At 41.6% G+C, this 27,426-nt stretch overlaps 2 protein-coding genes and 1 long non-coding RNA gene across 12 annotated transcripts in view; 2 read left to right on the forward strand and 1 right to left on the reverse strand.

Annotated features, from left to right (window-relative positions):
• LOC113123852 (SPRY domain-containing SOCS box protein 4-like) overlaps positions 1 to 9,260 on the forward strand; it is a 29,467-nt gene extending 20,207 nt beyond the window's left edge. For all 8 annotated transcript variants that reach the window (XM_026296235.2, XM_026296197.2, XM_026296190.2 and 5 more), the window contains one exon: positions 7,282 to 9,260. In XM_026296235.2, coding sequence (XP_026152020.1) covers positions 7,282 to 7,409 — 128 coding nt within the window. In that variant the 3' untranslated portion in view covers positions 7,410 to 9,260. The remainder of the gene's footprint in view (positions 1 to 7,281) is intronic.
• Positions 9,261 to 10,829: 1,569 nt separating this feature from the next.
• On the forward strand, positions 10,830 to 26,943 carry LOC113137726 (uncharacterized). Of its 3 annotated transcripts, none has more exons than XR_003296395.2 (6): positions 10,830 to 11,017; positions 15,164 to 16,502; positions 19,965 to 20,030; positions 21,058 to 21,242; positions 21,407 to 21,665; positions 24,856 to 26,943. It is a non-coding gene; the product is annotated as an uncharacterized LOC113137726 (long non-coding RNA). The 3 variants fall into 3 exon arrangements; XR_003296394.1 differs by lacking the exon at positions 24,856 to 26,943 and having other exon boundaries at positions 15,164 to 16,263; positions 16,398 to 16,502; positions 21,407 to 21,545; XR_003296393.1 differs by lacking the exons at positions 10,830 to 11,017; positions 24,856 to 26,943 and adding an exon at positions 14,661 to 14,734 and having other exon boundaries at positions 21,407 to 21,545.
• Positions 19,090 to 27,426, reverse strand: part of LOC113137710 (calsyntenin-2-like) — a 191,864-nt gene continuing 183,527 nt past the window's right edge. Inside the window, exons 15-17 of the mRNA XM_026319561.2 lie at positions 26,221 to 26,344; positions 21,436 to 21,620; positions 19,090 to 21,245 (exon numbers count right to left, since the gene is read on the reverse strand). Coding sequence (XP_026175346.1) covers positions 21,033 to 21,245; positions 21,436 to 21,620; positions 26,221 to 26,344 — 522 coding nt within the window. The 3' untranslated portion in view covers positions 19,090 to 21,032. The remainder of the gene's footprint in view (positions 21,246 to 21,435; positions 21,621 to 26,220; positions 26,345 to 27,426) is intronic.

A 27,426-nucleotide genomic window follows, 5' to 3' on the forward strand; every position in this document is an offset into this window, starting at 1 on the left:
AGGCTTCAAAGGGCCACAAAACTTGCAAATAACAAAATGGTTTATGACCGGCAATAAGCCCAAAGACTGAAGGGCCTTCTTGTCCCGCTAGAAACTGCTGGGAGCCATGTTATAGTCAGTTTGACCAAGGCTGCATGACAATATATGTTAATGCAAAGGATTAAGGTCCTTCACCCTCATAGTTTCCTCTAGACTTGGTGGTTCTGAAGCCGGAGACGTGCATGAATTCTTCAAACTGTCTGTTGTTGTTGTTGTTACTAATGAAGCTTGGAGGGAGAGTTTTCTAATGGAAGAGGCTAATGGTGCTAACTCATAAGCCTGAATGCAAAACAGTCTTGTTTTTGTCTCTGTTGGAAATTATATTCATATTGTTATTCATATTTGCTGTCTAGTACAAACAATAAACATGTCGTCAGTTGAGTTTGATTGAATGCAAAGAGTTTGGTTCTGACAAAGTGCATGACTTTAGTGTGTAACATCAGGCAGAGGGCTCATCTCAATATCTGGCAGAGGAATGGAAGCTCCCTGAGGCCACGTCTCACATTTGTTCATCCTCTTATAGCAAATCAGAAGATTCACTTTTACTTTTTCATCTCACCTTTGACTTGTCATGACATGTGGTCCTTTTTTATTGTCTTCCTCCCTCTGACTTAGCAAAAAGAGATAAGTATCCTTGTAGTTTTCTCTCCTGTCTGTATTTGTCCCTTGACACTCGGCATTAATTCAGTTTTATCATCCTTCCTTTGCTTCTCTGAACACTTTGGTCCCAGCCCCACAGAGAGACGACTTCTGTCACTTGTCATACCCCGGTCTTGCTAATGCCCAGTGCAAAGCAATCTCAGCATCCTCCTCTTCTTATTCTTAAGAATCCATGTTTGTTTCTACACCACCAAGCCTCAGGGCACCACAGTAGGACTGATGGTAACAAGCTGAGTTGCACTCATGAACACCTGAAAGAGACGGACCAGAGGAAACGTTTCATGCGCTCTGCCCTCCCCCTTTGCAGATGAACCCTATTTGACTCCAGCTCCGATTGTTTCATTTCCTTCCTCCTGCTGCTTTGTTCTGTTGTACTCGTTCTTCTTTTCAACACTAATCCTGCTTACGCTCCCGATTGTGGTGGCAGGTTGCTTTGGAAACGCTTTAGCTGACTTTTTGTTGAATAGGTGGGTGGTTAATAGCTGACCAGGCTGCTTGCTCACTAGTTTGTTGGCCAAAGGCTTGCCTTATGCAAATGGGTTATTATCTTTCTGCAGTTCAGAACTGCTGTCATTGTTCAGAGTACAGATACGAGCCATAACATGAACTTTGACCTTGCAAAAGTGAGGACGGTGTTATTGTCTTAGAAAGCTTCACCACAGAGCTGCTGTAATTTACACAAAGACCTCATCTTCTGTCCACATGGCGTAGTCCAGGAAGTGGACTGTGGCTGGTAAACGTACATTTCACTTAAGCTTCTGTTTCAAAATGGGGCTTTTCATTTAGTGTCTGGTTTTAGTGCATAAACTCTGCTGTCTATACTGGGTCCCAGAACATGATGATGAGGTTTTGCAGACGCATGTAAAATCCTCTCATAATGCCATGGGGTTTCAACAGCTCCAGATCATTTTAAGCCTTATCTTAAAGAACCAGAAATTCCAGCAAGTCAAATCATCAACAGTAAAATGAAGCTAACAGGCTAATGCACCTTTAAATATCTGGGTCCAGGAATGAAGAGTGATTTGGGATGTTCTTCAACCACCCATGTGAGTGAGTCAGCCTGGTTTTTAAGAGCCCAGACAGTGAAGACTAGCTAAGAGTATCTCACTGTCCAATGCAGCTTTGCTTTGAGAATTTCATCCATATTGATGAGCTAAATTTAACCTTGTTGGATCTTCTCTACTTGGATCGGCCTGGTTTGGAAACACTGGTGCTAAAAATCCACTGCCAGCAAAACCAAGAACAGTGATTAAATAAACAAAGCCTGGTATGTTGTGTTGATTGTACCAGTTTCCAGCTTATGTTTCCATTAGACCACATCAATTTGTTCTGTGTGTTCTTTCAAGAACGACCATCTGGTGCTTATATATATATATGTATATATATATATTTGTGCTTAATTTATGTATTTTTGTGCCAAATCTATCCAGTGGACAGGAATTCTAAAATTCTCCTAAAGACACACATGCCTGGCCTCTTTATCTGTTCAAATAAGATTAAGAAAAAGCAGTTGAGTGGTATTTGGTCTGTGAAAGGGAGGTCTGGTAAATGTTATACCACAGAATGTGTGACAAATGCTTTTGCTAGTTTCTATGTGGAAAACACATAGAATTTGGCCAGGCAGCTGGTGTTGGTGTGTTATCGGCGCATTACGCTCTTACAGCGGCCCTCTCTGTAATCATGTCAGTTCGGCCTCCAGAGAGCACCACATGGGGCACAGACCACATTAAAGGCAGTTCATGCTTCGCTCACTGGCGTCTCGTAGTTTGAGGTGATCGGATGTTGGACATCGTCAGTGGCAGAAATTCACATCAACCTCCGGCTAGTTTAATGAGCAGTTGGTTTCTGCTGTGGGTCGATGGTTCAGTTTGGACACCTGCAGTGTCCAGTTAGGTTTACTGGATTGTTGACAATACTTAATATAGCCCCCCCCCCTCCATTTTGGGACTGGAGGTGGGTCCGAACCTTAAGGGCTGCATATGTCATATGTAGACACATAGACTCGTCTTCTTTAAACTAGGTCAGACAGCCCCAACAGTTTTATGTTAATCTATTAGATTAGCATGGTGGGGAGTCTGCTCCTGTGCCTGTTATCTGGGTGCGTCTCTCGTAATGGAAGGAACGCAGAATGAAGGGGGTGTAGTTTAACCAGGTCTAAATTGGAACATGTGCCAAAAAAGATTCAACCTGTTCTGCCCCTTATGTCTAAATGGGACATAACTGGGTTGTGTTGTCTCACATAGAGAGCTGATGTGTGTGTGTAGTGCACGTGTTTCAACACACAGTCATTGGACAGCAGTGTGGAGGGAGCTTGATTGCTGCCTATATCAGATCTGTGAAGGCAGACTCTGAAAACCTTCCTCCCCTTCCTCCACTTTGTTCTCGATTAAGTGTGAGGTAGGTGTGTGTCTCTGCAGTCCAGTGGTGCATCAGGCACTCGCTCGTCCTTAAACACACATTCCCACACTCCATCTCCTCTACAGTTTTCCATAAATCTGTCAGAAATTCTGGCCGTTACAAAAAAGACTTGAGTGCTTGAGAGGAAGGGAAAGTGCAGAGACAGTTGCATGATGGGTTGGCAGCAGGAGGAAAAATGAAGAATGAGCAAAGAGCCTTCACTGTTCAAAAATAGGCACTCGAATGCTCTAAAATCAGCTAATTATACCTTTAGAAGAACACAATGCAAATATTAAATGACATATGTCAGTGCTGGAAAAGAAACATGCTGCTCTGATCATGATTTTTGAGGCAGATCATGAAAAGATCACAGGATCTATTGTTTTATGAATTTACCTGTTTTTAAAAACAATGAATGTAAAGTGTGAAAGTTGATGGGACTTTGTGAATTGACAGCTAATATATCCATATTCCACTCTGTCTGTGTCCACTTAGACACACAGCTGAAACAATAGACTGTGCTTCATTTTTGGGAGTATTTTAGACAAACAACTGGAAAATAAATAAATGAATATCTGCAGTTTTAGGAACTCAACATCTAATATTTCTGATAGATTAGTTTCCTCCATCTTTAGGTAACTGCATATTTATAATTGCAACAAAAGGCTAAACCCCAGGAGTAGAAAATTAGTACAGGGAGAGGGACAGAGTTGTTCATTCAGTTCTCGAAGCATAAATCTCCTGCGTCAATGGCATATTTTTCTTTTAAATATGAGAATCTGTATTTTGGGCACACAGCTTTTCTCTTCCCAGCTACATTTTCAACACTTGTGCACAAAGGTAGACTTGTGCTGCTTGCACAATAATGGGATAACAGCTTTTATCTTTTCACAAAGCAAATGGCTGTCCACTTCACAATGGGCTCTGATAGGCAGAGGGTCACGTTCCTTGACGTGACTGAACTTTAAATGTCTGATTCGGGTTGTTGAGTTGAAATATTTGTTTCTCCGTGAGGGATTTCTGTGCAGCACATGATGCAAACTGCAAGTTTGTCTTTCTGGTACAGTTTGCATCATGTGCTGGTTCAACTCCAGACCAGTGAACGATTCGCACCGGGCATGGCTGGGGTCATGTCTTACATCGTCTCACAGGCTCTTCTGATCAGCCAATAATGATTGGTTTTTCCAACCAATTGGATCAGCCCTACCCCCAGGGAATATGTGATCTGCATGAATGGGCCATTTCACAGAGTTTCATCTTACTGGCATTACTGACATTATTTATAATGGGGATATGAGCTAGTGCACCTAATTTTAAGGTGTTTCCTTTATTAACACGAATGGCAAATGTCATTTTGTTCCATTTTTGCCAAAATATACTCACCAAAATCAGTATAGGTAGGTATCCACGTACATAATACGAAATAGTTTTGTGGTGTTTATGATAAATGGAGCCTGGTTCTCATTTGAGCCAAGCTGGTCTGAAAATGACTCAATAGTCAGTGAGTCATTCGTATCAGTTGTGTATTTCCTGTTGGTTTCTATCACCGGTCTGAGAGGATCCACTTGTTGCTCTGGGCAGTCCTTTCACCACAGACACCAGCTGATGGCAGGAAGCATTTGCTGGTTTTCAGCAAGTCTGTCGCATCCTCACGTCATCGCCTCCCTCAGGGGAGCACTGTCGCAGAGCGATGCAGCTGTTTTATACCAGCATCTTCCTGTAAGCAGTCGTGTTTCAGTTTTGGTGAAAACTCTCACTGTTACTGGAACTGGTGATCGAGGCAGGAAGAGCAACGAAAACTACAAACTGAAGCAGGGTTTGTTTTTTTTGTTTGTTTTTTTAATGAGCCTTGTGGAAATAAATGTGAAAGTGTTCTCTCCAGTAAAAGCCTGAAAAAAGTTCTTTCCCCACAGAAGGACAACACACCTCACAGTTGGTACGCGTTAAGATTAAAATCTATTGTGTGCTGAGATTGTTCTGCAGATTAATTCTTGCCCAACTCGAGTAGTTAATTTATCTGTAATTGGGTGAAATGTGCAGCTGTCTTGTTGTTTTGTGGCTCTCTTGGGGCACGACTATTTATCCTGCAGTAAAATGGGCTGAAAACATGCTGTTAATTTAGTTTTTCTTCACAGCTGTCCAGTGTTTTATTTCTTACACTAAACTTCAACACTGGGTTGAGCACTAGACACATAACTCACATGGAACATGATTATATACGTCCAGTAACGACGACACGAACAGTGGTGTTGGGAGGAGCTGGTCACCTATGTCCAAGGACTGTGCTCCCAAGGGTGGACTGATTGATAGGTGCTGTTAGGCCTAACAGATAGTACCATCCATCTCTCTCACCAAACCACAGAGGCCCCATTTGCACCAAGGCTGTGATCTCAGGGTGTTTACATATTGCATGGATGGATGGAGATGTGATGTTACTACCTGTTGTCTTAGCGTCTCTTCCTTTGAGCTAATATACTAAAGTACTGCCTTGCATTTGCAGACTGAGGGTAATAAGGTGTTGGGCAGACGTGAGGCGGTTGCTCTGGCAAGTGTTTGAGCTGTACGGTCTCATCGTCCGTACATTCAACATGTTTTTCCAGTTTGGTGCAGTTGTCATGTTGATGTGCCTACAAATGAATTTTTGTTCTGCCACATTTAGTCTTTAAAGGCTTTTTTATGCACATGGCAATGCAATCAAGCTGTGCCCTGTTCTCTGTACTCGCTCACGGCTGGGTCTCATTATTGCCCCGTGATGCTGTTTTAGAAGTCGCCCACAAGAGCAGAGCAGTGAAATTCACTGAGGAGCTCCTGCAAAGAAGTTCACCCTCAATTGCCAATAAGCTCACGAAGCAAAGGATGGGGGTATCCTAAACAGATTCACCAGGTGAAAGGTCATCATCACTGTTCCTGACACGCATTAGGTCTATACTGATCTGCACTTCATTAACATCATGATGCTCAGTGTTTAGCTGCTTCTTGTTCTGTCTTGACTTCAGACAAACTCCAGGCTGAACATCACATATTTGCTTCATATTCGTTTGGCGTTGGGTCTTGGTTTGTGGTGATGTGGTCACTTTTAATACGCCGTGGAGAGAAATGGCTCATTCAGCCACAGGAGGCCCGTCCGGATTAGTGAGCATGTTTATGTATGGAAAGGCAAGGTGTGTGTTTTAAACACTCCCGTCATCTGCAAACAGATAGATACTTTATATGTTACACAATAAACATATTTATTGACTAGACAGAGAGATATCATGCAGTGTTACAATGAAATGAGAACACAAGGAACACACCAGTGTTGAAGAGGACCTGAGGTTAGACCGAATACTGTGTGTGTGTGTGTGTGTGTGTGTGTGTGCGTGTGTGCGTGCGTCACGTCCTTTGCACAGTGTGTAGGTGGACTCTGAGCAGCTTGAACTCGGCTCCACCAGATGGTCCTTGCAGGTGGAGCAGCGTGGCGTCCGTAAAGGGGCAGCAGTTAAGTGTGTCTGACATACATAAGCAGGAAGGCCGCCACATAGTGGGAATGTTTTAATACGAGTTAGCTTCTGCTTCTCCTTCCAAGTGACAGCAGTCAGAATTAGACTGGATAGAGTGTGCACTTAATTACATCCACTGCTGAACCAGCACGTCGGACACTGACCCATCCAGTTTAACAGCCATTGATTTATAAGGTCACTGACATTTACCCACAGTAACGTAAAGCTGGAATTACCCAGGTGCATGTGTCATTTTCTCTTTTTATTACAGCTGCTCTGCAGGTCCTGTGGAGGTTTTACAGGAGTGTGGCATAATCAGTAATGTAAAAGCTCCTTTATACTTTGTGCTCTATTGAGATATTGCAATGGCCTGTATTGTATGAATTGTAAGCACGTCTGTTTGGGAGATGCTGCTGGTCTTTATGTTGCTGTGAGGACTCCAGGCTCTGCCCCTTATTTCTACATGGAGCCACATGCAGCTGGCAGCTCTGTCCACCGTCAGATGTTGGGATTGTCTGTTGTGGGATACGCTTGTGTGCAGCTGACACTGTGTGTATATACAGTATGTCTAAGTGTGTTTAAAAAAAAAACACACACACACTCTAATCATGTGGCCGTCCAAAGAATTGATAGCACTGACAAGAACAGAATATATTTTTGAGGAGGGGGGACCCTGACCATGTCTCTCCTGTCTTCTCTCTCACAGCGGAGCCCCTTCCCCTCACGGACCTGTGCCGCCGTGTAGCCCGACTGGCTCTGGGTAGAGAGCGAATCCATCACATCGACACGCTCCCACTGCCGCAGACGCTCAAGAACTACCTCCAGTATCAGTGACCATGCACAAACACAAACATATGCAGAATTGGAAGAGACTGGTCCATTTGGTTACCAGCCTCCGAACTGAACTTAATCATCATCACGAGGCATCTGCTGAGGATGTGGACGGTGACATCGGGGAAGTAAATGAGGTTTTGTTTACACCAGTTGTGAATTTTGGCATTTCGATGTTTTATCTCCTGGTGTTTAGTTAGTTTTTGTTTTGTTTTTTTTCCCTTCCGTTTTCTCCTGGACAGACGACCAGAGGAGCTCGTGAGTCAAAAGATGGGATTTAGAGATTAAAAGAAAATATTGAAATACACCCAGAACAGTCAGATGAGTCAGAAAGGCTTAAAATGCTGTGGTTTGGGACGGCAGTTTACCCGACAGACTCTGGAAGCTTCCTCGAGAACATGTTGGTATTTATATTTCTGTTCCCTAAACACAGCAGGCTCTGTGGAGACACAACAATCCCTTCATGCTATGGGGGAGAGAAGGAGAAAGCCCTCGCCCACACAGTTCTGTTTTTGTTAGTGTGTACACAGTGCAGCACACATGGGCTCCATACATACAGTGTACGTGTGTGTCACGAGTGTATAGAGACAAAGTCGGCACTGTCTGTCGTGAGGAGACGACTCATTGACGAGCAGGCGGTTCACCTACAGGCTAAAATCACAACAACGACTGTCTGTTTTGAATCTCCCTGCTCTGTCCTGCCAGCGTCTCCATTTAACCTACTTCGATAACTGCATTTCCACTGAAGCTTCCTGGTACTTGAGAATCAGAGGAACTTTTCTTAGGAACTGTCTCGGAGCTAAATGGACCTGTTGTGCTTTCCCTAACACAATTTAGTGGGAACAAATCAGACCCATGAAAAATTAAAAGAATTTAAAATCACGCTGGTGTTTGAAACACAGTATTAACACGAGGAAAAAAGCAGACATGTCCTCGTTGTGTGTTTACTGATGACTCTGATGTTTGAGTTGAATCTTATAAATTAAATCTTACAAATAAGAAAAAGGCAGAGGACAAGACTGAATCACCGGAGCACCTGAGTCGGTGTTCGATGGTTATTTATTTATGAGTGTAGCCGCCATAAAACAATCAGAGTAGGGTTTTATTTTTATTCACTATTCTATTCATTCATTTCTAACTCGCTCAACTTTTTACTCACTTTTTTCGCCCCGTCGAGAAGCAGGAAGACGCCGAAGCTGAATTTCACTTTTAAATTAACAACAAATTAACAAATTATGAGAAATGTCACCATCCTTCATCCTAAGTGACACCACAGAACAGGTGTAATGCAGGTAGATGAACCAAGTTCCTCAAAAAGTTCCTGTTTCCTGGGGAAAACGTACTTGGTCTCTGTGACTTGCTGCACTTTGATTTAAGTCTCCATCATGTGTAGTGAGCTTGAAATGCTGCACCTGCTGCACTCGGTTCTCGGGCTCCTGTGACGCTGATAGAAATTGATCTGAAAGTGAAGCTGTGTCTTCGACTGCTAACGTGCCTGCTCTGAGACAGTGTGTACACACACACACACACACACACACACACACACACACACACACACACACACACACACACACACTAAAGCACATGACACTTCTGTCGTATCTGAAGACACTTTTCTCCCCCAAAGTTTTAAATGCTGCTTTTCTACCTTTTCCCACCCACTGTCTTACCCTTATGGGTTTTTATCCCTGGTTTACTTTTGAAAGTTATGGTCTTATGGAATTTTTAACCGTTTCTTTTTCTTCTATGGATTTTTTTTTTTTTTGTCTGTGGGACAAGAATTCTCACACGTATAGTTGGAGGAATGTGCTGCCATGAGAATCTTTTTAAATGTGAATAAAAATAAACTCAGATAAGCTCACACTGCCTATGTCGTCTATGACGTGTCACTCTGAAGTTATTTGTTAAACCCAAACCTTCATGCACTAAGAGTCAGAGTAGTCACTTACAGATACTGTAGCTGATGTTCAGTTCTTGCTGACTTTGCCTGTGGTTTAACACTAAATGTACAGTCACCATCAGTGACACTGACATGTTCACAAAAGCTTATTTCCTTTCAAACCATATTTTCTCAGCGGTCGTAGTTATCGACTGATAGTTACACCATTTCTAGCACTGTTGATGAAAGTCAACTGTACATGTCATCTGTAAATGGTGAGGGCAAATGTTGGTGTAAAGTAGCCTCATGTTTTTCAGATTCACGTGTTCTCCTTGGCGTGTTTCACTTCATTTGGTTTGGGGTTTTGGACGTGTCTTCCTGTGGCACACATCCAAATCATCCAAGGGCTAACAAAGATTTTTCTTTTTAACATGAGGTGAATATTGTACTGTAATGGCATCTTTTTTTTTTTTTAATTGTGGTTGTGGTTTAGGAATTTTATTTAAAACAAATCACCTACAAAGATTGAAAAGTCACCTGGAGGCTGTTTCCGTTAACGCTGAGTAACTACATTTGACTAAAACTGTCATTGCAGCTGATAAAATTCATCAGCTGCTTCTTTGCTGTACTTCTGAATTTATAGACCCATGCTTTTAAAAGTTATTGCGAATGTTTGAGTAGTTAATCTGTCACTGTTGTCGTTGCCAAGAGCAGTCGTGCTGTGCACAAAGAAATCTGGCAGATGACAATGTCAGTTTTCTTCCATCACAGCTCGGAGACGAACACGGATGAATGGATGTTTCCTTATCGGCACCGATAATGTCGTAAACATAAATTACTCCACATCAAGCTCCAGAACAAGCGTGGTGCCTTCAAAGATTTACTGTGATGGAAAATCCACCGGTGCTGTCAAAGCCTCAGCTGTTGGTTTCTGGTGTTAAGTCGAGATGAGCTGGCTCTAAACCTGTGCCAGGGCAGGCTCTGAACGCAAAACAAAGCCTGTTGTGTGATCAAAGTTCAGCTCAGCGTGGCTGTCCCTGGCACTGCAGAACACAAAACCCATTAATGTTGTACAGTAGAGTGAAATCTTTGTTGGTAATATCATAATCGCACCAAGAGGCGTCACTCCCTCTGCTTTTACCTGTGTCTGAGACGGCAACGTGTCTGTTGAGCAAAACGAACTTTAATAACAGCTGCCTGGACGTGGTGTGCCAGTCCACATGTTCATTAATACTCTGACATCAAAATAAACACGGTGATAAATCACTAAGTCTCTGGTCTTAGTGCAGAGACGCTGCAACTTATCCCCAACTGGAACATGTTGTGCCTCAGCATATAGTCCTGTTCCATCATGCAGGGACAAGCCCTTTAAAGGATTATTGAACAGGACTGAAAGTTAAAGGTGTGATCACTTGTTTGATCTGGTTAAAAGTGACTTGGCTTTGCTAGATTCATGTTTTACCGCGTCCTGACAGCGGGGCTTCACTTCTCGTCCTTTTCTCTGTCTCCGATGGTAAAATGTGTTTTAGTTACATGATCTGTCATTGCTGCTGTGTGCCTCCCTTTGCAACCTGAATCCACCCCTTTGCCTTCATGTTATCCATATGTATATATCTGAGACCGGCAGACTGAGCTGAGGAAGAGATGGATGGCTGGAGGCTGGCTGTCTGCTGCAGAGACGGGCAGGGATCCATAATTTATGGAGGAAAAAATCCTGCGCCCACTTTGCTTGGTAAGTCATGTAGGAGCTAACATTTCATATTTCTCTTCCCTCGGTTCTGTCGTCTAGATCACACCTGAGGGCGTCTTCAGACTGAAGGTAAGTGAAGGGTGTCGGCACATGAATATTCTTCACATGGTGAACTTAGGGTTATAAGTTAAAAATGATCTTGTCACACTAATTAATTGTTGACACGTTCATGTACAAGGACACCAAAGGCCTAGACTTGGTTAGGGTTAGGGTTAGGGTTACTGTGGGTCTGGACCCCCTTGTAGGGAGGCTCTACCTTTTAAAGATAAAGAGCCGGGCCAATCACAGCCGTTCATCTGCAATGGGGCGGGCTTTACGCTCCAGTCGTCCAATCAGATTCAAACAAGCCTTGCACATATGATGACTCGTTCATAACGTTTCTCAGTCCCAAGTCCCCAAATCTTTCTGCAACTGGCTTTTGTTGTTTACTCTGTTCACTAATATGCACAGAGCTGGTGATAAGTGGTCTCATGTGTTCTCATGTTACCTCACGCGTCAGATTGGTTTATTCTGAGTCCTGGAAATCGATCTCAACCAAAGCGATTCCAGACTAATTAGAAAATAGAAAAAGCGTCTCGCTGGGTTTCGTTTAAAATGAGACGCTTGTGTGTAAAGATAAAATAGTTGTGAAGGTGCGACAAACAGGTAAATGGTCATTGTTTACACCTGAAGCTGCTTTAATAACCAAATGGATTTGTGTGTATTAATTCACAGGCAGATTCAGCTCTAACATCTGTATGTGCAGTGGCAGCTCAGCACACTTTGAACTGAGCAGCTTTCAGGCCACAGCCCAAAACACTTTAAATGCTACCTGAACAGTCTGTTCCCCAGGCTGGAACATGGTGCTGATAACTGGAGGAGAAGCAAAGAGAAAAAATCAAACGATGCCAAGAAAAGTAGGAAGGGAACAGAGGGGATTAGTGAATGTGTTGGAGGAGGATGTAGGTACGTGGGGTGGCAAACAGAAAATGGGGAAAGAAGTGATGGTGCAACAAGTGAGAAAAGAGGCTATTTTCAGCTGTGCCATATTCTTCTCTTCCTCCTCTGAGTGGAGGCACAGACACACCAGGATGCTACAGATGCTTTTTACTGCTGAACATGTGTATAAGAAGCTTTAGAGGTTCAAAAATAACATGTGCAGAAGTGAAAATCTCTTTATGTTTCGTAAGCAGCAGCTTAATGAGCTTATGGCCGATCATAATGTCGAGTGTCGCACGTATAGGTGGAAGTTTGCATTAGTCATCTGCTTATCTTACTGGTGCACACGCTCTCAGCAGGAGAGCTCAGTGTGAGGCTCAATAATAACAGTATGGGGCCTTTTTTCCCCACACTTCTTTTTCTGTCTGTGTCCTCTGAACCGTCCCAGTGTGTCTCCCGCTGCACCTTGTCAACTTTTTTCCGTTTGTGTTCGTTTTCTGTCGAACAAAAGTAAGGACCTGGCTCCAAGGGAACCCGTTCCATGGGTTGCTGTCAGACCTCCTGCCTGCTATTTCAACCTTTTCAAATGTCATCTGCTGCCTATTAGGCGAAAGCGAACCGCCTTTACTGCACGGGTGCATCTAAAATTAGTGATAACAAATCCACAGGCGAGTTAATGAAAGGCCCCGGCCTTGGGGCCACACAAGGAAAAGATGCTCTGGTTTTATCTGGTGTCTGCACATCGTTAGTTTCATCAAACTACTAGGCTGAAGAAATGATCTCTCAGTGTCATGGAAGTAAAACGCACGGTCGCCACCGTTACTGCGGATTGTGCCAAAAGTTTTTCTTTCATCCTCACACACACACACACACACACACACACACACACACACACACACACACACTTTGACATCAGTGTGCAATTTCATCCGTGCCCGCTGGCCTGTTGTTACCGTAGCATTACACCCAGTTCACCTTATGTAAATAAACAACCAGCCCATAACAGGCCGCTGATCAGGGTTGATCAGGGTTGATGACCTTTCACTGCTGTCATGCTGGTTTTGGTTTTGGTTTCTTCATCAAAGAGACATAGGAGGACACACCGTCTCCCATCGTGTTGGAAACACTCCCAGGTCTTTGCTTTCAGCGTGAAGCGTCTTGTTTATTGGGTCATGGGGGGTGATGGTGCTGGCAAGGTGCATGTTGGTCAGATGTGTTTGCACAAGTTACGTTAGTTAAGTTAGTTAAAGTTGTGATGACTAATTAACACAGAGGGAGCTCCCTAGAGAAGATTTCAGAGGTTTCAGCTCTGATCTTAAAAATGGATGAAAAACCAAATTGGTATCAGTCTGAGAAATCTGCTCCTCAAACTACATTTCACACACACATGTCTTTAGTTTAGTATTGAGACCCTGATCTGTAATGTTTGTTAAAGAGTTTGCTGCTGCCACGTCTTGGTTTTCTGCAGTTACTACAACACTGGCTCCATCTGAAGTCTGAGACAGAGATGATGGAAAAGCCTCTTTGGTGTGGCAGTTTTAAATGAGTACAGTAATTGATAAACATGTCTGTCACATGTTCCCAACGGCTCTATATTGATTGATTGATTGTTCCATCTGACTCTATATTGTTTTACCCAGTAAACAGAAAACATCATGTGCTTGTAATATTTGTGTGTTTTAGTTTGATAGATGATTTAAACATTTAGTTTTCTGTTGATTTCTTAATATTTTCAACTTGAGAAAAGAATTGAAGCAGCATTGATAACCTATAACCTTCCAAAAACTAGTACTCCATTTCCCATGATGCAATTAAAAGCTTTTTGCCTCTTCATTTCTAAGCTCTAGATAAGATTATTATGACATTATCAGGCTTATTTTCTCCACATTGATATGATACGTCATCGATGAGTGACCCCCTTGTTGTGTCAACTAACAATAATGTGAATAATAATTGTTGTATTTCCTCTTTACTTAGAAAAACCTTGTGAGCAGTTTCATGCTTTGGTTAACTTCATAACTCATTTCCCAGACACCCTTATGGTAGGCTCGTAATTAGAGCAAAGTGGGTTTGTGTGCCCTTGTGGGTGAAGTGGTGGGACACTGCTGCCCGCTGGGCTGTGAGGTGCTGTAATTGTTTGACAGTACAGTATAAAGCAGCCGTGTAATCCAGTGTCAGTAAGAGGGTTTGTTTAGGAGGTGATTATAAAAGGGATTTACTCTGCAGGGAAGATGTGAATACACATGTCGATTCTGCTTCAGAGCAGGAAGAAGAGACTAAAGTATCTGAACAGCCAAAGATATTTCCTGTTTGAACAGGTGGAGACGAGCACAGAGCTAAAAGACGTGTGACCCACATGACCCACATATCAGTATCACACCCTGTCAGCTGGATCTACATAAACAGCTGTTGGTCAACTAGTTTCTAACTGCGATGAGGGAATATACCATCATTACCATTATACCAATATATTCTGCTGCTGCCAAAGAAATAAAATAATTGGTTCAAACTTTAACCAAAACAAGCAGAACTCAAGGTTCATTTACCTGCTGGTTTGTGTGTGTGTGTGTGTGTGTGTGTGTGTGTGTGTGTGTGTGTGTGTGTGTGTGTGTGTGTGTGTGTGTGTGTGTGTGTGTGTGTGTGTGTGTGTGCGCGCACACCATCATTACACAACAATGATTTATTGAGACGGACATAATGAAGATCCCAGGAAGTGACCATGACGTGTGTTGTCCAGTATTTGACAATAATAGTTTCCCTCATGACGACGGCGTCTTTCAGGTCTGTGGTTTTGGAGACTCCAAACTGTTTTCATTGTGTCTGTGCTGCTAAATGTAACTGCCAGGTTTCAGTTTAGTCTCAGTGTCACTAACAATGAATGATAGTGTGGATTAAGATTGTACTGACCACACGTATCAGTTGACACAGCTGAGGGTTCACGAGCCGGGCAGCTGAGAGATTTGGCAATAAACAGTGATCTTTTGAAGGTTTATCCTGAGCCTTTGCTTATTTACTTGGAATAAGTTTTCTGAGAAGTGTTAGTGTCTGTCAGAGGCCAAACATGATGATGTTTTTCCAAAGAGCTTTTCTACTTCCCCCTGTTTTCCTGGACAGCTGACAGGACTTGTGCTGGATATTTGGTAACTGAAAAAATGCCCATAATTTGCCATGTTTTTAACTGTTTACACTCTGTTTTACTGTTTGTTGCAGTCACTGGAGAACACTGCCTCCTGCAGGTTTCTGTGACATAGAGCTCAGAGACCAGAGTCCGGCTGGGGAGCTTTGCAGCAGGGCAGTGATCTGGCAGTTCCTCTTTTGGCTTCTAGGGAAGTTGAAAGCCACAGGAGAATGGTAGGCACACTGCAGCCAACTGTTCATACAGTGTTGGTTAGATACCTAGTTTCATTAACCTTTGGGGAATTTCCTCAGTAGGTTGGTCTGTATCTTTAACTTGCAGCTAATTTCTGTCAGACGAGCAATAAACCAACTGAATTAACTAGTTAACTAAGTTAATAAGTGTCACACAGCTGAGGCTTTATAGACATTAATGTGGTTCCTTTAAAAACACATGAAACATTAGTCAAATGTTATTGCAGGAGTCTCCATTTTGATTCATTTGTCCCATACAAAAATTAAAATAAATAATCACGTCTGCTGTTTGGATGAAACTCTTTAGACTGAATCAGTGCTATGTTAGAGAATACCTGGTTCCTCCACATCTGAGCATAGGCCTACAGGGATGTTCCACCATGTGGGAGCTAAAAGATTTATTTGAGAAATGCAGCAGCTCCTTTCATTTCCCCATCACCATTGTCAGAGTGCTTTCTTAAGTCTCAGTAAGTAATTTAAAAGTGACAGATGCTTCTTCACAGCAGTGGTTAAAAACCCTGAAGCCTTCAGGAGCCTGGTTTTTCAGTTTGTCCTCAGCCTGATAGTGAAGCTGTGTCTTCCTGCTTTGGACTATACAATTACACAATTCTGCACAGAAACTGAGAAATGTTAATCAGCTGTAAACCGATGAAACTGTCACTGGTGTTATTGGGCCTTAAAGTCTACAGTTTGCTGTGGAAACACATCTCAGAGACCAAACCATGTTGGGTGGACAGTCTCTGCAAACCTGCCACCACTGAGAGACCATCTGCTGGTACTGTAAAATATCACACAACTGCTTGTATTTTGCAAAGGGAAAGCACCAGCTGCTTCTTTCTGGTTCACTGCCTTTGTTTTCACTGCTCATATGTCCAGTTCACCTTTTCCAAATAAATGACTGCGATGTTTGCTTTTCTTCGACAGCATGTGTGTGAAAAAAGGTATGTCCTCGAACTCTCATCTGTTGTGCTCTCATCGCTGCTGCTTTTAGAGCTTTAAGGTTTATTGGGAATAAGTGCAGTCTGTTTCTATTGAGACGAGCTTATTACTTATACTGATGAATTTCCACTTGCAGGATCCTTCTGTGATTGACAAGATGTCCCGACTTGACACCGAGCGACATGCAAAGAACGACGAGGCAAAGCTGAAAGGGACACGTGTCCGTCTCACATGAACAAAGGTGATAATTACAGATACATGTAGTTTCATGGCAGCCTATATACTGGTGTGTAGTGTGACAGGGAAACGTTATTTTTATTTATTTTTTTGCAGAATCTATTTGTGTTTGTGCAGAGAGAAGGTGACAGTGCCTGGGGCTCCCCCCGCTCTGCTCTCTTCTCTAGAAAACAAAAAGTTTTATGAATATTTTAACTCTTTTATACTAGGTTGGTGTGTTGCTGCCATTTTTATGCAAGCAGGAAGCCTCTCGGGCCATCATCTGCACAGATTTTAGACGCACTACGATAGTTTTCGTAACACTAGCTTCTCAAAACTCAAGCTAATCACTAAAAGGCTCGAGGCTGAAACCAGAAATGAGATCACTAATATGTCAGCAGGTCTTTGAGGGAGGGATTGAGGGAGCTAAAGTGTAAATGTAAAACAAAATTCACCATTGGTTTATGAACGATATAGTGATTCAGTTTAGGTGATGTCCACTAGATGGAGCCATTCTGTCGCTCATAATCCCAGCAGGCTTCAGTGTGTGGCCCCAGCAAACAACAAACAAGTTATAGATTATTTTACTGTCCATAAAAGAGTAGCAATAAATTACAAAATAATAAATATAAAGCATATAAAAAGTTTATTTCATTCATTTTTACAAATCTATATGATGAATGTGTAATAAACAGTCTAGTTGTAGTACTAGTCATAACATTCTTTAATAGCTCTGTATAAAACCAACTAACCAAAACAAACAAAAAACATTTTTTAGGAAATTTATTATTTAATCTTTTAAATTCACATTTTTATTGACGTCCATAAGCTCAGGTATGTTATTATATCCCTTTAGTATGAAGAATAAAGTGTTTTGGATTTCATCTATACCATAATGTGAGTGTTGTCCCCACAACTAACGTGCTGTAGTTTATAGCCCATAACCTTCACGTGTCTAAACCTAAACCTGATCCTAAACTGGTCTTTTAACCTTAAAACTAAGTCTTAACTGAGAACACTTTGGTCTTTGAGGTCCAAAAAATAAATAACAAACACTGGATTATTGTTTGTCAGTGACTCTGAGCAGCTTATGAATATTGTTCCTGCAGATCAGCTCATGTTTCTCAACAGATCCGACAAAGGCCAGAGGCTAAACAGGGAATGTAAGAATGTGCAGCACAGATTGTTATGAAATGTGTCTCCAGCACGTTCAGAGCTACAGGAATGTGTGTTCAACTGCACAAGGTTTCCCAATAATTCTAGGCAGTAAAAAATACGTGCTGTGACACATGTACAGTACAGAGTTTATTTATGCAGAAGTTAGATTTTGTAATTCATAGTTTATGATGGCAAGCCTGTGCTGCGTAACTGGCAAAGTGCTCCTGCCTCTTTCAGAGTTTAGTTTTGTTTGTTTGCTGCCTAGAATTATAGATTCTATTCAACATTTGGACCATAGAGCAGTAATCACATGAAAAACTGTGCAGACTAGTCCTTAATGTTAGACAGAGCAGTAACAGCTGGAAATAGGCAGCACAGCCCCTAAACTCCAATTTTCTCTCTCATTCACACAGGAAACAACACAATGAAAACCTCTAATGATGTTTTTTACTTCCCTCAGCCTGCAGCTTTGCCATGAAATGTTGGGCAGGTGAACACTCTTCTTTGTAATTTCCAGTGAAGCATCCATTTATTTGTCTAAACAGCACTTTCACTGTGCAGAGCCTCATTTCTCTTTAACAGTAACATTAACAACCTCAGCTCAGCAGCATGTGCCTGTCATTTCCACTGTGAAGCATCATGATGAGTCATTTACGGTAAATGTTGACATCACCAAATATAATCTGACGCCTTCTTGGAAAATAACATAGTAAGATCTCAGTTTAGGAGTGAAGAGGAAAAATAAGCTTGATATTAATCATTTCTGTTCAACTCATGTTGACTTGCTTCCACGGCTCATTTGTCACAGTACAATAAAGAGTAATCCACTGGGGATCAGTGCCGCCCCTTCTCCTGAAGAGGATCAGTAGTTTAGAACATGAAGGGATGGATGCATTCAATTAAACTTAGGTCTTTATAGGAATGTTCAAAGATTGAGCAGTGTTGTCATTAGATTGTATGAAACTGCACATCAGTATTGAAAGTTAAGGTTTATTTTTTTTAATGACTAATAAAAATCAAGTGTTTGGCTTTAAAGCAAAGACAATATTCTTGACAAAACCCCAGTAAAGGAATTTCCAGTTTCCTAATGTACCCATTTAATATCTTCATAAATTATTCCAATCAGACTGTAGTTTTTCAATTTTTATATTAGGACACTAAACTCTTTATAATTAGATAATGGACTCTAAAGATTTAAACTGCAGTTGCATGAATAAATCTGGCTCATGCTTGAAAATTGTAAAAGTATAACGGAAACACACAAAAACCAGCCATTACCACAAAAGTACGAGCCCCACAGCTAGATTCCAAAACAAGTCTTTATTGGCCAATTTACAGAAAGTGCTGTAGTGACCATTCCAAAGAAAACAGACTGAAGAGTCCAGAAAAAAAGAAACTTAAAAAAACTTTTACACATTATACAAGATTTCCATGTTATTTTCACCAGCCTCCTCTTCTAAAGTAAACATCAGGACAACATTAGGGCCTGGGCCAATGCAAAATCCACCAAAGGTTTTGAGGGGTCGTGACGGCACAAGACGAGGTGTCACAGTAGATGAGGAAAACTCTCAAACAACAGATGAGATCATTACATGAACATAGAGCTACAGTTTACACAGACAGTCGGCTCTTTCAGCTACACCCACAGAGGAAACTTTCCAGAGTTTGAGACTTTAACCAAACCTCGATTTATTAGTGACGGACTGCACATCTTTGTTCTGCAACAGAACTGTTTATGTGGGTTCTTTGCTATCAAACTTTGCAGACAGACTGGATTCAGGACAGCCGCAGACAGAGACTAATGCCCGTTCACTTAAGGTGAAGAAACCTTTGACTGGCTTTTCTGATTACGCCAAATGTGAAATTGTCCTCTCTGTCCTTTTATCCTAAAGTTGCACCTGCCATCTTCACAATCTGCTGGGCCCAAGTGCCGTTAATGAAGAGGGGTTTATGCAATGTGACAACACTCACTGGAGCAAAATATTTTCCATTAATGCTGCGTGTCACTCATAGTTAGCAGTTTGGAAAAGTTGCTTGGTTGTCTTACAGGTGAGGTGATATTGCAGTCTCTGAGTGCTCTAGTAATTTAGCTAGAAACCCCCCCCCCCAACATTTTTCCACATGATAGATAATAGATAAACATTTTGGCAACCTGCGAACAGTTTAATTAGAAAACATAACAGGCATCGAATCACAACTCCAAGGCTGTTTCATCACATTTGTTCTTGTTGGAAGTTGGAATTTCTGATTTTCTAACACGTTTGTGATGCAGCATTAATGAATAATAGGTCTGGACTTAATAATCCAACTTTGTTTCCTCACTGTTTAGGACCTCACTGCTGGGACAACACTTGAAAGCAACAGCGGAGCTATTCTTGTGGTCTCTACGTGAATGGTGAGATGATGCTCTTTGTTGTAGCCCTGCTGTGCAATTTAGGCCAATTAGACCTGCACTTTTTACGCAAACATCTTGTCTAGTGAAGCTTTAACTGACCCAGTCCCTCTGGAGGCAACGGCACATCCATCCAAACAATCCCAAGTCGCTGTCAGCTGGAATGATCCAACTACTGAGCTAGAAACACACACAGAGGGCTAAGGGTCGGCTCTGTAAAGACCTCTGCAGGAGGAGGGCTCAGAGTGTGTAGGTACATATGAAGGTGGCATGTGTGTTGTGTACAAGTGGGGAAAATGGGGTGGAGGGTAACAGCAGGGTCACCTACTATACTCACTATTTACAAGAAAGGAGCATACAAAAATTTACAAGGAGACTCCTCTGTCTTCCCCAAAAAGTTCAACATGACGTCTGTGATAGTACACTGATCATCTTTTTTTATGCTTTTGTTTGTTTTTTGAGTACCATTGAAAATATTCTATTTTTGTAAAATCACCTGGCTTCAGAGGCTAGCATAAAGACTGATAAATAACATGAAGTATACAAACCAAAAATAGTCTTTTGCAACTCAGTTTTCTTAAATAAAGACTGTTTTGCATTTCTATGGGACATTGGAAACGTGAAATATGATGCATTAAGCCGAACGTATGGTGCAGGTCTAACTGATAAAATAGGACAACTTGTTTCACTGTTGGCTGCAACGGGAGAGAGAATGGTGAGGAAAAACAGGCCGTGTGTTTTAGGAATGATGAGTCATTTGATTGAGGAGCAGTTTTAATGTCTCATTATTTATCACCTGCTGTATAAAACGGGAGGTTTTCGACAAGGCTATGGTTAAATCATTGCACTGTGTGTGTTTCAGTGTAGTCTTCCAGTAGGGGGAGATATTACCTCATGTTTAGAGCATCATCATCACAGAAAGCCTTTTTGATTCAACCATCTAATTTGAGGTTTCATTATGGATGTGTTGCAGAATGTGTGTGTGAGTGACTGTAAATGTGTGTTTCAATAACATATTGTTTTGTCCCAGTTTTTGCCCTTCTTGCTCAGGCGTTGCATCCTGGGTAGTTGCACATCCACTTCTTCCTCGCTATCATCTGACTCAGTGCTGGTAATGTCATCCTCCTCTTCCTCATCATCTTCATCATCATCCTCATCTTCTTCCTCCTCCTCCTCCTCACTGGCCTCCTCCTCTGCGACCTGGGTCTCCTCCAGGTTCTGTGATGAGAAATATTTAATTTTAAAATTTTGTTTTAGAAGCAAGGAATCATAATTATTCCTTTAATTCTTCACAGCTAAACAATCATTAGTGTGGCTCTTCTTCTTCTGTGGCTATTCCAGTGACTAACACCCTGTCATTTTATTTACATCCCTGACAGCGTCCTCCCACGACCCACAATCCTCCTACCTCCATTGGATTGACTGTGATTGTCAGAGCTGAGTTGTCCCAGGGCGTGTCTTTCTCCTTGGCTGTCTCCACCAGCTTGACCTCCGGTTGATGGGTAAGGTGGATGCGGTAGATGCCCAGCACCACCAAGACCACCAGAGCGGCGATACACATTACGATTACCACGGTGGCAGCACTTGGTACACCTGAGGATCAGGAAGAAGCAATGCAGCCATGTCAGCGTTACCTCAGTAAGTCCCTCCATATGCTGAATCTAATACAATTTCCTTTTTTAAATGAGTTAACCGAGAGAGAAGGCTCACACTGCTGCATGCTTAAATTTCTTTTGGTCAAAAGACCTTCACCTCATTAGTTTTTGGTTCCCTATTTCAGTGCTGCACCTCTGCTAAGCTAAGGTACCTGTAAAAAGCAGATCTAAGGGTGGTTCAGGCAGCAGAGGCTTCACATAATACAACTCAGTAGGTGAGGAAGGTTTTAACCATTACTGCCCACCATAGCTTTCCATTCAACACCACCAGTTATAATAACACAGCCTAAATAATCCTGAGTCAGGCTAATTAATTAAATGAATCATGTTTTTTCCTCATGTTGTCTTATGTGAGGCCTCTTTAACTGTTATTATATATATATATATATATCTATATATATATATATATATATGAGATGGGTGTTCTGCCGATGATTCTAAGTTTTAATTACTGTGACAGCACATTAATTTGATGCCATCTTTGTGACAACATTGGCCTGCTGTCTTTTTATGTTAGCGACGTGTTGATGACACTCAGTCTGTTTGTCCATCCTGAATATCTCAACAGCTGATCGTCTCACACATTCATGTTTTCCTCAGGATGAACTGAAATGGCTTTTATTGATCCTTTGATGAACACAATCATCGAATCAATAATTTCATTATGACCAAATAGCCTATGACTAAAATTGCAAAAAGGCAAAAATCACTTGACATTCCCATCAGCCTCAGCTGTAATCCAACATCAGTTGTTTAGTGATAATTGGCAAATTATCAGTAAATCACTTAGGTTGTGTAGCAGATCACTAAACGCAGCAGGTCCATATTAGAAAAGTAGCACTGTCATATGTTAACATGTTGACTTAACAAATAGCTCCAAGTGCTGCTAACGTCATGCTAATATTGTGACGTAATGCATCCATAATGTGAAGTGGGCCTGAATATTCCATCAGTATGACCAACTCATAGGGATGGGAATTGATAATTGATTTTAGTGATTCCGATTCTCACTTATCGGTTAGATTCCTTATCGATTCTTCACACCATCTTCGCTAAGCAGCGTATCAAACACGTACTAATTAGTGCAAATTAGTTGCTGTGTGGCTAAATGTTTCTGCATGTTGGAGGCATTTCCCCCCTTTGTCCTAATGAAATGGCCCCAGTGTCGTCTTTTCTAGTAAAATACAACCAAACTTTGGCGCGCTTCAGCCACGACGCCATCTTGGATTCGTTCTGAACTAAAATCAACCTTTTCCACAAAAACCTGTAATTCAACAGGAAAACCAACTTCCGGTTTGCATGGGTGTAAGGGAAAAAGCAGTGTGTTGTTTTCCATAAGTTTAGCAAGTCCACCAAATTTCACGTTTGCGGATATGATGGCAGTTATTAATGCAAATCCACCCACCAAGCTGGACAAACGCGATAGCTCATATGTAAGCAATAGTTAAGCAATAGTTAGCATTAGCCAACGATCGGCAGATAGTTGCCATTTAGCTTGCTACCGCTACGATAACAGGAAGTGTTATTACCCACTGACGCCAAACAGAAATGTGACAAGGGGCTCAGGGGTTGCATCCGTAGACATATAATACATTTATTTCATTATAGACATATAAAACATATTTATTATTTATCAATTACATGCATGTTATGTCTACAATGTATTGTGGGACATTTTGAGGGACCTCTTCAGTTAGTAGCGATTCACCACTACAAAATGGCGTAGTCACTATATAGGGCCCTATGTAGTGATTAGGGAGGACATTCGGACATAGACATATAAAATACATTTCGTGTATTATTGATGTATTACACGTATTTTATATGTCTGGCTGTGTCCTAATGTCCTCCCTAATCACTATAAAGGCCCCTATTCCTTATTCATACTATATAGAAAGTACCGTTTTAATGGTCAGGAAGTACGTACGTACTCAAATGTAGCACCTAGAGAGTGAATGGGATTCGGACGTACTACATCCGCCATGTTGGTGACGTCACGTGCCATATTAAAGAGCCCATTGTACTGCACTGCAATTTTTTAATTATGTTAAATTTTATAATCTCATTAAATTGTTTAACAGCGAAGGTCTCCGTTAAAAAAGCTGTTAGCAGGCTACTGTACAGCATTGACGTTAGCTTGACGTTAGTTTGACGTTAGCTTGACGTTAGTTTGACGTTAGCGTGACGTTAGCGTGACGTGGGCTTGACGCTAGCTTGACGTTAGCTTGACGTTAGCTTGACGCTAGTTTGACGTTAGCTTGACGTTAGTTTGACGTTAGCTTGACGTTAGCTTGACGTTAGCTTGCTCAAAAATAATGATTAAACATTTTTTTTTACAGCGGATTCACAATATGATCTCATCGATTTACATTATTTAAACTTTCAATGAGTCAGCAGTTTATTTAGATTATGTTGAGGTTTTTCGTCCGAAATCGCACATTTCTCTACTAGATAGTATGTGACGTCTGACGCAGTCTTCCTTCAGATTTCGGCTCGGCCCAAGGTTCGGCCTTTGTAGACCGCGTCCTTCTGAGGATGAAACCCCTGAATTGGGACAGAGCCACGGTCTATTAGAACATGCACGTGATGCGACGTGAGTTCAGCGGAACCGATAAGCGGATCGATAAGCGAGCAGAATAACGATTCCTGTCGAACTACTGGGTTAGTAGGGATGGGAATCGAGAACCGGTCCTCTACAAGAACCGGTTCTCGATTCCCATCCCTACTAACCGATGAAATAATGAACTTTTCGGAATAGGACATCACCTTGATCATGCATATATGTAAGTATGGTAACCCTAGTCACAGATTGTAGATATCAATCCAATACATAGAGTGTAACGTCACTTTATGAGATAACTTTTGTCTTGCATTCAGAAAAACTCAGACCTAAAGAAGCAGGAGGAATTTAGCTGGTGTGTAAACTACAGATTGTTTCAAATTAATTTCTGAAAAACCTAAATGGATTTAATCTTGGCCTCAGTACAGTACATGTCCACAAAGATGTATCATAAGCCCTATTTAGTAGCATAACCAAAACACACACCGAGGGACTCCTCTTGATCTAAAATGTTTATTTTCTTTCTGCTCTGATCCCCAGTCTACTGAAATAACATAACTTCTCTGTGCCTGCCCTCTTTTCACAATTCCCTGCTGGTGTGTGTGTTTAACAGGGGTGAGACTCGCAGAGGACTCTTCAGATGATCATTTGATTTAGTCTAGTTCCCTAGATTTTCACACTAAATCCACAGCCTTTGATCCTCCTCCGACTGAAGCTTCACTCAGCCCCTCAGAGTAAACTGGGTGCAGGCCTGCACACACACCCTGAAGTTTCCCTCCACTTTATACTCTACTTACATGATTTCATCGAAATATTTACATGTGCCAGGGATGAAACTATAACTGGAAATCTTTTTTTTTTTGATTATTTTTACTGTTAGCCACACGTTGCTCTCTGATTTCCCACCACCCTCTTTGCTCCTCTGACCTAATTTTCCACACACAGTCCTCCCAACCCTCTGGACTGGTAACAGCATTGGTCACTGAACTGTTCAGGACTGTAAGTAGAATCCATTAGAGTCTGATGAATAATTAAATATTGTGCGGTAGATTAAGACCCATGTCTCTCCTCCTCATCATGTTCTCTTTACTCCCGATCAGTCGTGTGCAGCGAGGGAAGGGAATAAACGTGCTGCATCATTTGAGAACACCGGTTTACACCGTGCTCTCTCACGGAGGGCCACGGCATGAGAGCGGCAGTCTGATGAGCACTGCAATAAACAAACTAGAAAGCGAAACTGAGTGTTCCCTTGCATCAAGCCATATTTACCCTGCGATGGATAGCTGACATAAAAATTCTTCACAGGCTCAGCTTTTATAGCAGTGGCTCAGTGGTTGGTAAAGAGCTCCAGGGTCTGATTCTCAGCACTTCTTCTTCTGTCTGTGAGGGTTTCTGAGTTTTTATCCGTGTTTTGTCAAGTCACCATCTGTATTTTATAACTGAGCGTACATATTGTTAATACCTTCCACATTACTTGGCTACATGTCTTTACTTTTTCTGTGAAAAACCTGTTCAAGAGAAATTAATTCACTATCCTGATCCTGCACGACTGAAAATTTGGCAAATGTACTTGTATTTGAGTACTCCTACAAATTGTTGTCCTTTGTAGTCGTTGGTAAAATAATGCATCGTGATGTAATCTGATCTGACAGAATGTGATATTAAAGGATAAGGCTGGTCATTTTCTATATTAATAGTATTTTCAACAAGAGAAACATGTCTCAGACTCCTGGACTAAAGTTTTCTGTGCACCAGAAATGTCTCTTCATTATAAAACATATGACCAAAATATTTGAACAGTATTTACAGTGTCAGAGTCAGAGGCTCTGTGCAAACTCCCTGCTTTCTTTGCAGTCCCTCGTAAAAACGTACGTCCATTCTGAACTTCTGACAAATATTCAGGTCGTATGTTTCGTAAAGAAGAAACACGTCACCCGGTGCAGTGGTGTGTTTAGGTGATGTGTGTCTGTGTTCTTACCTGAGCTGTGGCTGGGGTACAAGTTGTGAATCATAGATGGATGGTGGGCCACCTGCATGTACTGAGGCGGTGCCACCATGTGATTGACATGTTCTCCGGCTTCTGAATTATGCAGGACGCTCACCTGGGTTGGGAAGAGACGAAGCAGAAGGGATGATGTTCGAAGTCAAAGTGATTCAAGTTGACATTTTACAGTCTTGTTCACTCAGTTGCAATTTCTCCCATCTGTAAACCTAAACTCGCCATGGCTCAGGCAGCTGCAGATATATTCCAGCGAGAATTAATGCAGCCTCAAACTCCAGATTTTTAAATGAGGCTGAAATAGCAAATGCATTTTTGTCTTTTGGGGAACAGGGTCAGCTCAATGCAGGAAGGAGAAATGTAAACTAGATTCAACTCAACACACTCCAAGGTTCAAACTATGTTTAATGTTTCCTCTAAGTAAATACCACAGAATGTATAAATAAGTCCAACTTTGTTCATAACTGGTACAGAAACAAAGAGAGGTCACTTGATACATGGAGCTGATTTTGGCTTCTCTTACGAATAATATTTCAGGTGGAGTGTGTGTGAATCTAAAAGCTGAGGAACTCTTCAGTGTCCCTTTAGGAGAGTGTTCAGTGTTGTTATGTTGAACCAGTGTCAATGTGACTGTGCATGGTTACTGATAAACAGATACTATTTCCATCATTCAAAGATTTCAATAAACTGAGTTGAATGTGACATTTTGTGTTAAAGTTTTTCTGCATATTTTTGGGTATACAGTCGAATTTGTCGTGTTTAAGTGGCTGTTTCAAGATATTTTGCTACTAAGGCTGAAACTGATGCCACATTACAGCTATAATCGCCCTAAAGGACAGAACACAGCAGAAAGGTTTGGACCAACTAGGATAAAACGTACAAAACCACTTTGTGAGGTTCATTTTTAAATTAAGTGTTGACAGAGACCTGGGCTGAGTCAGCTCAGTCACTCTGCCAGTTCAAGCATCAGTTTCTTGCCAGTTCACTTGGCAGTGAAAAGCAGCATGGCCTCTACTGACAATTAGCAGTCGCTGCTGATATCATCAAATGATGAATATGGATTTTTTTTTTTTTTGCAAATGTTATTTATTGTTTTCAGAACCCTTCATTTTTTACACACTTGCATGGTGGATCTGATTTTAAATGGGAGAACCAGTGAAAACTTGATCTTTTTGCTCGAATATA

Source organism: Mastacembelus armatus, chromosome 13, assembly GCF_900324485.2.
Source record: "Mastacembelus armatus chromosome 13, fMasArm1.2, whole genome shotgun sequence".
NCBI lineage: Eukaryota > Metazoa > Chordata > Actinopteri > Synbranchiformes > Mastacembelidae > Mastacembelus > Mastacembelus armatus.